Here is a 10,634-nt window from a genome sequence, read left to right as displayed (position 1 = left end):
CAATACCGAATTACTGGAATGGGCAAGTAAATTCATATTGTAGTTCTCCAAATTACATGGGTAATTTCGAATCTGACTTCGACGATTTTCCGATTAGCTAGATAATTCACTCGTTATTTCCCATTTACTTAATTGACGGGATGATTTACTTTAATATTTCCAAATTCCCTTCTGTAATTTGGAATTGGAATAATGACACAGAAAAAAAAAGTAAATTCAAGATTTTTTTTCTACATTCTCGAATCTGCAGTTTAGAATTTGCATCCGGCTAAAATTTAGAAAAAAAAAAATAATTTCAGAAAATAAATAAATGAAATTAATCAACCAAAAAATGATGGTTTCAAGGCAAAAATATTCTGGAATCTATCGAATTAGGGGATTAAGTTCCCCTAATTCGATAGAAATGTGCTAAAGAGGTTCCCCTCAAAACATTTTCAAAATTTTGAATTGAACCTTTGAAAAAATGGAAAAAAATTGTCCTAAAAGGTTGGACTCAGACGATTCAGCATCATCTGAAAAGTGCAGATTCATTATCCCCTAAAGTGGACAATTCACGTGAGTTGTGCCAAAAGGTCGTATAAACACTTTCCCAGAGGATATGAAATCTCCACATTTCAGGTGTTTCTGAGTCACCTGAAGCTCCGCGTCCGTGAATCTCTGCCTACGGTCGTCATAACAAAAAATACTGTTCGTCATCCGGCCAAAAAAAAATTTTCTAGCCCATATGATTGCTCGCCTTCGGCTCGGGCTGCAAACTCATATTCGCCAGAAAAGTTTTTTTCGGCCCAGTGACGAAATATACTAATTTTGTTATGACGGCCGAATGACAAAAATACCCCTCCGAACCTGTCCCTGTGACTGCTACTGCCGAGTTACTCACGCACCCGACTCACATTTACCGACAATTCGACCGGGACGCCGCCTTTCCCGTAGGGTACCAACTAACATTTTTGGAGTCCGTCAAACCCCCCGATCCGGGCCTCTACTCATGGTGCGTTTCGGAATCAACTACCGTAGCTGCAGTAAAGCAAAATTAGGGTTGCAGTACTGCTACTGCTACTACGTCGATTGCGAAACGCGCCCGCAGGTCTATCCTCTTTGGGAACGGCCTCGTCAGTCCGAAGTTAATTGGCATCTTCAAAAAAAAGTTTTTGAATTGTAAAATGTCTTCGAAACGTATTTGTCCCTTCGATGAAGATCTTACCCCGCAGATGAAGGTTCACATTGGATTGAAAGAGGCAACAGATATTGCGGAAAGGAATGAAGAAATGAAGAGGATCTATGGTAAGAAGGTTATGTACATCAAAATAACATTGTTTATTTTCTGATATAATGAGCGAAAACGAACGAAAATGGTCATTTGTTGCAGAGCGTACTTTGCGACTTTTGAGGAATGGATCGCAAAAATTGATTGGAAAAAGAGCTGACAATGCCCAGAATCCTACTAAGGGCGTTGGATATCACTTCGAACCTCCTCGTTTGAAGCAGATGGTTATGAATGATAAATTGGAGCTTGAACACAGCAAAAAGATTATCTTGGTGCAGTCTACATTTCCTCTTAGGCATATTTTGACGACCGAATAGGTTTTTCTTGAAAGATCTATTGCACACAATTCATTTTTAACACATTTAATGTTTTGAAACTCATAAATATTTAATGTTTAGGCTCAATAAATTAACACGTATAATTCACGTATGTGCAATTCAGCAAAAGTACAAAATAGTTCAATCGGGAGATTCAGATTACACAATGAATAATGGGGTTGATACATTTCAATTTGATAAAATTCAATATGCATATCGTGTAATTAGAATGTAATGATTACAAATTCTATTGACAAGGTCTGAGTAGAAAACATCAAATATGTCAAAAAATGGAGGGAATCTTGTGCATACAATAGATTAGTTGGTCGAGAAAATGAAGTGTTAATGTTAAATTATACTTTCCATATTGGAATGCATGACTTCATCCACGAAATAATCAAATATTGATACCGTCGTGGATTCAGTCAAACCATGATATATAATGTCAAAAAATGAGAAATATTACAAATTTTGACATATATTGACAGCATTTGTCCTAATATGAAAAATTTTGTGCGAAATTTTCAGAAAATTTCTCCACAAAAAATGTCATGGCAAGTCGATAGAGTGTCATAATATGTCAAAATTGTAACGTCATAATGTATCATATGATGACATTTTCCGACAAGTATGCGTGCTCCGAATATACTCAAAATTTGTTGTGATATTCGGTACAAAAATCTAATATTTTGACATATTATCCTAAATAATGTTATTAGATATCAAATGGGGAGAGGGAACTCCCACAACAGTCAATATATTATGACAAATTATTGCAAATTTAGTGAAAATTCATCAAATTATGACCGATCTTTCGAACCAATTACGACATTATATGACGGACCTGTTTTAAATTCGTGTCATCTTCCATCAATTTTTGACCAGCAATGTCGCATTCAGACATATTACATAAACTGAATAGATAAATGTATCAGGGTGCTCAACGATTCATCTGAACTTTAGTTGTTGATTACATCGAACATTTCAAAAAAATTGATTTCCACCTGCACTTTTAGCCGCAAGCACAACAAACATGCAGCAGTTGCAGGGAGTTGAAAGTCTATGAACTAAATCGCTGCTTTCACTGTATTGAATTCTACTGCCCATACTGCCTGAATGAATGTACAAAGTGTTCGGAACAATTTTGCTCAAAATGCAGCTTCATCATGTAAGTTAATAACGTTGATTTTTAGTCTCCATTCCTGTGATATTTTCTGAAAGTGTCTAATATATTCTTTATTCCACTGTATGTTATAGATATGAAGGCGATGAACACGTTGAATGTCTGAATTGCTATCATTAATGGATTTTGCCATGATATTGTTAATTTGTCTCCACGCCTGATCCCCAGAATGGTTGGTAGGAATAAGTTGACTGAATTAGTACGAATGAGAATGAAAAATGATGATTAAAAAAATTATTTTTATATGCCTGGAAGGCTGGTATTTGCATGCTTTTACTACTAAGATAATTTTCATATTCAATAAATTTTCTATACACGAATACGTTCTTCATGGATTCATTGTTGTTACTGATTAATAATTACCATCTTCCATTGTTTTTGTTTTTAATTCGTTCATTGAAGATCGCTGTAGAACAATTTAGGTCTTAAGCAACTTGGTGAAAATGTACAAATTATTACAAAAAGGATTTTTGTTATTTAATATAAATTTGAAATCAGTGTAAAAAAATTATAAAGAAATATATAATGTTAAAAGGTAATGTTTTCAAACGGCACGGTACAATCTTATTTTTTTTAAGAATTTAATTATTCTGTTATAGTAGACTCGATAACCGTCCTCACGTTAACTGTCGCTATTCCGGGCATTTCTCGGTTTCGAGCGTTTTTCGCGGAACGTAAACATCCCCCACTCGCACGCCTCGATTCCTTGCAGTTTTCACGCGCTCAGTTGTTTCTATCTCCATAAACTCAACAAGAATAACACGAATAAAATAAATCCCCTCTCCACATGCATATTACCACTAGTCCCTTTAAATTTCGGGAAATCGGTGCGCGGAGTGGAAGCCGTTTTTAAGTGTCGCTTTCGCGCAACTGCTATCGATATTGGTCCCGACGATCGACAGTTAACGGGAGTCTACTGTATATCCTTCTTGAGTGTTCAGCATCTTCTCTAATTCTTGTGGTAGTGACAGTGCTCTCCTTTTTGGATTGAATTGTTGACATTCGAGAAGTACGTGAGTGATGGATATATCGTCATTATGTTTCGGGCACTTTGGCGGAGGTTCTTTGGCCATGAGATAACCATGGCTAAGGTAGGAATGACAGATTCTCAGTCGGCCTGTAATGATTTCGTCCTTTCCATTACGAAATGAAAAGAAAGGGTGTGTTTGTCATTCCGGCCGTGAGGCAGCGCTTCACGGACGCTCCGCTCCGCTCCGCGTCCGTGAATCTCTGCTTACGGCCGTCATAACAAAAAATACTGTTCGTCATATGGCCAAAAAAAACTTTTCTAGCTCATATGATTGCAGCCCTCGCCTTCGGCTCGGGCTACAAACTCATATTCGCCAGAAAAGTTTCTTTCGGCCTAGTGACGAAATATACTATTAATTGTCTTCCCTGGTTTTATGGAGTTTAGAGACTATTTCTTTCCATTGGTTATCCCATTTCTCTTTAACTTTGTCCATGAGAAATTTTTTAATTTCTGGGAACGTCGATGTAGCTGTGGGTTCTATTGCTGGTTGTTTGTTGCTTCTTTGGTGACTACGTCTGCTTTTTCATTTCCTTTAATTCCTTGGTACGCCGGTATCCGAACGATGACAATCGTCATTTTGTTGTTGGCTAGGTCTACTAATTTTTTCTGTATTTTGTTTATTAGGGGGTTTTTGTTGAATTTATTTTTAATTGCCAGAACATTGGATTTCGAGTCTGTAAAGATAACGCGTTTTTTACTCTGACGCCTTTTCTCTATGATTTCTATCGTTTTGTAAATTGCAAAAGCTTCACAGGAAAATATTGAGAATTGTTCTGGTAGTCTTGCTGAGTATATAATTTCCTCTTCTGATGTAATAGTGCATGCAGTTGAATCTTCCATTATGGATCCATCAGTATAGTATTCTTAGTATTCGGAACTCTTCCCTCAGTTCTCGAAAAAGGGCCCTATAGTTTTCCTGTGATGTGGTAGGGCATTCTTGTTCCGCTAACTGTAGGTTGCTGTTGATATCAAGGGATTTCCATGGAGGGAGGAATGAGAGGGTTCTGAGTTCTGTGTTAGGGAAAGAGAGGTCGAGTTCTTGCAAAAATTCTTCAATTCTGACGCTTAACGATTTGGAAAGGTGTCGGTGGGAATCAAAAATGTTCTTCCGGGAATTATGTTTGATATTTTTGATTGACGGATTGTTGGAGCGGAATAAGATGGAACTGGCGTATTTCAGGATTAGGGCCTTTCGCCAGTTGTGGAGTGAGATTTCACCTGACTTCGCCAACAGGTTGTGAATGGGGCTCGATCTTGTTGCGTCAATACACTTTTATGTAATAATTTTGCGGGCTTATTCCACAGATGTCCAAACTCGACATCTTGATTTTAGACAATTGAATACTTCTGGATTTTACCAAACTAGGCTTATTCTCGAATAGTTGTTTTCTCTTCCAAACTTGGGAACGAAGTGATCGTATCGCTCGCAAATTTTCCTGATGCCAATTCTCTAAACTAAAACTTAAGTCTAAGTTGCAACTCCCAAAGAGGAGTAGGGAGCCAATCAGGGCCTCGGTCAGTTCGATGGGCCACCCTACACCCCCACAACTCTCGATTTTGGGCCTGACCTATGACTCGATTTTGGGCTGGGTCTCTGACGTATGCAGGGATGGGAGAGGTAATTGTCTTGGGGTTTTGTTTTCAGGGATTAAGCGAAACGACTCGAAGAGAGAGAGAGAGAGAGAGATGTGTCTGGAGAGTTTTATGAAGGGTTTTATGACGGTCGAGGATTAGAGATAAAAAAATATGAGTAAAGGAGATTAAAAGAGAATGCTTGACAAATGCTGGGGAACAGGCCCAAGAAATAACCAGGGAATAACAACAATTTTAGAAGAATGAATATTGGGGAACAAGCCCAAGAAATAGCCAGGGAATAACAGAACAATTCTAGAAGAATGAAAATTGGGGAACGGGCCCAGAGATTATGATGTTAAGAATTTGAAGGGAAATTGAGTTTAATTATTTCACTCAAATATCCATAGTAATAAATTATTTGAGGAATTTCGCGGACGTCAGAGAGGTGCAGCTGCTGAGGGCAATTGAACTAAGAGGCCTCATAAATGTTTCGGTTTTTCTACAAGCTAAAATTAATCAGTTAAAAGTATTATTTACAATATTTATCAATAATAAAATAACTTATTTTACATGTTTATTAGGGTTTTATCGATTGCGTGAAGTTATTCTGGATTCAAATTATCCGCTTAATCTAGTAAAAATGACTACTCTAGGGACTATTCTAGGGACTCTAAATAACGCTAGTTACCTACGTAACAATCTGAATGACGCCGGAGAACCGTTCGGGGTTACTCCGCCCTTTGAAAATTCATTCCTCCGCTCCTAATTGCGATTAAGGAATGAAATCGGTGTCATTTATTGAAAATATAATTCTCGATCGATAGGCGTTGGTTTCATGCCTTCATCTCAATTAGGGGGGGGGGNCGTTCGGGGTTACTCCGCCCTTTGAAAATTCATTCCTCCGCTCCTAATTGCGATTAAGGAATGAAATCGGTGTCATTTATTGAAAATATAATTCTCGATCGATAGGCGTTGGTTTCATGCCTTCATCTCAATTGGGGGGGGGGGGAGAGAAATGAATTTTCCCCCATTGGAAAATTCATTCTCCAATCTTTTCTTTTGGTTGCCTTCGATTTTATTCATTTTTATTTTTCAGCAGAATCAATGAAACATTTTTCATTACAGTTTTTCCTCAAGATTCATAATTTTTATTTCTCAAAATGTCTTTGTGGACTTGATATATAAAAAAGAGATATTCATTCCTTATTCCATTTATTTCTGATCGTTCACATATGTACATTTTTGGGAGTAAATAAAAAAAATACCATCAACTCACAGCAATCATGATTCATATTAATTGCAAGTTTGTATTTTTATAATTTTTATGATGAAATAGGAGAGGCCGGGGCACAGCAAAGGGTACCTCAGGGTGAGAATGACACGTTTTGCAACACTTTCCCCCTATACAGTGAGAAAAGAAAAGAAAGATTTCTGGGAAAGAAAAAATTCTTCCCACAAAGTTTGTCTTGATGGATGGAGCAAATTAGAAAATTCCTCAGACAAGAATGCGTTTTGCAAAAGAATTCCTTCAAGTTTGGTAAAATCGGACAAATACACCACAATCAAGGATCAAGTATCGTCATAGTAATTGATTGAACTAAACGCAAATGAGTTATTTCCTCTCAGTGTAAAAGAATCATAAAATTAGGTGGTAATATTGAACTTTTGAAAGTCAAGCCTAACACAGCCTTCTCCATTCCTTTTGACATGTACATCATCCTCCACCTGAGTGATTTGAAGACTCCCAGTTGTACAGAAAGCAAAAAAATAAGAAAATCTTGACTTCCTATAAGTACCCCATTGTGCATCGGCCTCTTCTACAATAACAATTAGAGAAATACAATCATATTATGACATCACTTTGTTCATGGTAATATAATAACTTTTTAACCTCCTAAACCATCAAAAATACATGATACAGAGAAAAATAATGCATGGCCCGCATGACACAGGGAGGATAGCGCTGAATCGTAAACTCCTGACAAAAACTCCTCAGTCACAAAGAATTCCCACACAAGGTTATTCCGCAGGAAACATGTACGTCATCACCAAATTCAGCAATTTTTCTCGGAGCTCCATTTTCCTTGAACCCTCACAGCTCTTCAGTACTGGTAAGATCATGTTTACAAAGGCTTGATCCTGATCACTTGGATTATATTGCAGGAATTTATTAGTGACAGCGGAAAAAGACTCATTGGCCTGACGGAAAGACTCCTCGAGGACATCTGTGGAGTTCCAAGCTCGTGATTTTGAATGATTTGAACGGGGAAACTTAGCTGACGAGGAATCTTCAGACATGAACATTGACCCCAATGATGATGTTGATCCTGAAAAAGACGGCCTCGAGGGTTCTGACAACACTTGAGGTAGTGGTGTTGATGCAGGTCTTTTTCGTGAAGAGCATGTGGTCTGGGTTATGACTGGCGGTGGAGCAGATGCTGGTCTCGACGACGATGAAGAAGTTGGCCTCAACTGTGACGGTGAACATGACTCGTCGGAATCGTTCAGCTCTACCATTGACGGAGACTGCTGTGCAAAAATAACAACTCAAAATGAATTATTCACTCGCATTATCGTTCGATCAGATACATACCTGAGGACAGTTCGTTTGGTCACTGAATGGCATTCTATCCTGTATTTCCATAATTCCAGATTCTATCTGTAAAATGAATTCCTCCATTATAACAATCCATTACTCCGTTTCTCAATTTATTATAAACATGGTCTATATAATTATGTAGGCAATTGAATATCTAAAAACTGAAAGTCCTCAATTTTTTTTTCAAACCAAACGAGATTTCTCTTCCCCATCTCCTAAAAATTTCAAAATCATTATTTTTTTGGACTCACATGTTGCTTAGCTAATTCATTTTCCTTATTTTCCGAATAAGTTTTAACCTGATTCAGCTTCACATTTGAGTAAGTTCTGAAAAATTAGACATTAGTATTATTGATTTTAATTAGAACTAGTGCATGGACATCATACGTTCTCTTTTGTATGTGTTCACCCACGAAAGTCATGCATTTGAATAATGCCCAAATCTTCGTTTTACTTGTCCTGAGCCACTGGTGGTTTCCTCAGCCTGCTTCTGTCTCTCCCTCGAGTAATATTGTTTCAATCTCGTCCATCGCGTTTTGCACTCAGACACTAGAAAATTATTTTGTTCAACGATTATAGCCTCAAAAAATTTCATTTAGTTCTACAGAGAATTGCTACGTATTGTACCATTTCGTATTCCATGAAATCATGAAATAATTCTTCTAAAAAAGGAATAATATTTACCAGATAACATCATGCTTCTTGATATCTCTATCCATGAATTTTCTATCATGTTTGTGTCTTTGTGGTCACGATGTTTCTTATCCCATATATGAAGGCCTCCGCACAATAAAAAAGCACAAGCGATAAGCAACAAATATAGGTTACAGGCTATAAGCAACATGAAATAAGCCACAATTCAACGCACAATGAGGCACAAGCAATAGCTGCATATCCTGCGTCACAACGAAATATTTGAGACGTCAAAGTCGTTTAATTATCTGGTAATAATTATTTTGTAATCATGATTGGTACCGATGCGCTATTCTTGGCAACTGTGAGTTTACAAATGATGAGACTATTCATGTTCATTAAAAAAATGAAGAAGCACAAACGATGGAGGTATCGACGTTGGTGGAAGCGACCTGTCAATTATTATGGTGATGCAATTTGGAGACCTTGAATCGTTTATTTTCGAATTGCGCAGTGATGAGTTATTTTTTCGATCCATGAGGATGTCAGTAACCAGATTTGAACAATTGCTAATGAAAGTTTCACCACTTTTAAAGAAAACTAGTCGCAGAAGATCGCTGTCGCCGGAACAACGAATTTTCTATCATGCCTGTGTCTTTGTGGTCACGATGTTTTTTATCCATAGGGGAGGTTGGGGTAAAATGGACACTTGACTTTTTTTTAAATGTTAATGAGGGGCTGAAATGGTGATGAAATTTAATAATTTTCCTTTCAATACAAAGAACAATTCTTTCCCTTTGTGACGAGCCTAACCTGAACTCAATTGATAAATTTGTTTCTGAATTATGAACAATTAAAAAAAAGTCTACAGTGTCCATTTTACCCCACCTTCCCCTATATGACGATAAGATCGAACGAGCTCAATCAATAATTCATCCCCCTCTTTATAGTTTAGATTCCATCCTTTTGTACACTATTTTCTCCTTCAGTGGACATTGTATCCTGTATTTTTCCTGTTTCCCTCGTGTATGTATGATCAGCTGACGCNTTTACCCCACCTTCCCCTATATGACGATAAGATCGAACGAGCTCAATCAATAATTCATCCCCCTCTTTATAGTTTAGATTCCATCCTTTTGTACACTATTTTCTCCTTCAGTGGACATTGTATCCTGTATTTTTCCTGTTTCCCTCGTGTATGTATGATCAGCTGACGCCATGATAAACAAGGTTCTTGTAGCTTATAACTTAATTTCGACAGTTGTTGTACGTCAGCGCTATGGCAAAAAATGGGGGACCGTCGAGAACTACTATAACTTGCGGAGCTGCTCAGAACCCTAACCTCAAATAGTGCTGAAATGTCAAATTGTTTCAAGTACAAGCCGTGAATTAAATTTTGATCTTATAACCTACCGATTGTTTCTGAAAATGGCACAGAACAATTATCTCAAGAATTCGAAAAGAGGATGCTGTGTTCCACAGTGCAAAGTAAAGGATAAACTGAATTTAAGTTTCCATAGTTTTCCATCCGATTTAATTTTACGGAACAAGTGGATGGAAGCATTGAAACTGAAAGGAATTTACGATGAAAACATGAAAGTTTGCAGTCAACATTTCTCTCTTGACAATTGTATAAAGCGGCGTATTTCATGTAGAGATGAATATTCTATAATGAAATTAGCCGAGTCGGTTGTGTCCATTGTTTGTTGAATATCTCGTAACCGAAAGCAAGTTAAAAAATTTTGGTAATGAACTTTTTTAGGTCTACATTTTTTGTGTCTACATCAATGAATAATTTGTTATTTCATACTCCAGAGCCTTGGCGCACTACCATCAGATTGGTTCCGCAAGATAGTAATTCTACAAACCACCACCAGACGGCGAGAAATCGCTTTTGCGATCGCCAATTGGACTACTCAAGTCCAATTGTGCTCATAGTGGTTTGATAGCTCACAGATGGCGCTTCAAAACGCCCTTTATTGCGGGAAAATTTTTTAATACAAATACGTGTTCTAATCAACTTAGTCTAG

General features: G+C 37.3%; 1 protein-coding gene and 1 pseudogene across 1 annotated transcript; one reads left to right on the top strand and one right to left on the bottom strand.

The window, feature by feature from the left end:
- Positions 1-1,037: 1,037 nt before the first annotated feature.
- Positions 1,038-3,102, top strand: LOC107041624 (apoptosis regulatory protein Siva; the record flags this gene model as incomplete). The annotated part of the gene is given in 4 exon segments (XM_015262247.1): positions 1,038-1,284; positions 1,370-1,539; positions 2,601-2,752; positions 2,842-3,102. Coding segments are annotated over 4 exon segments (489 nt in total). The 3' UTR covers positions 2,888-3,102.
- Positions 3,103-6,567: 3,465 nt separating this feature from the next.
- LOC107041622 lies at positions 6,568-9,600 on the bottom strand (annotated as a pseudogene).
- Between the last annotated feature and the right edge of the window lie 1,034 nt (positions 9,601-10,634).

The sequence above is a fragment of the Diachasma alloeum genome, unplaced genomic scaffold (assembly GCF_001412515.2).
Source record: "Diachasma alloeum isolate Michigan unplaced genomic scaffold, Dall2.0 Dall_scaffold_00370, whole genome shotgun sequence".
Taxonomy (NCBI): Eukaryota; Metazoa; Arthropoda; class Insecta; order Hymenoptera; family Braconidae; genus Diachasma; species Diachasma alloeum.
Note: the sequence above shows the minus strand (reverse complement) of the source record. Positions and strands in the feature narration are given on the sequence as shown.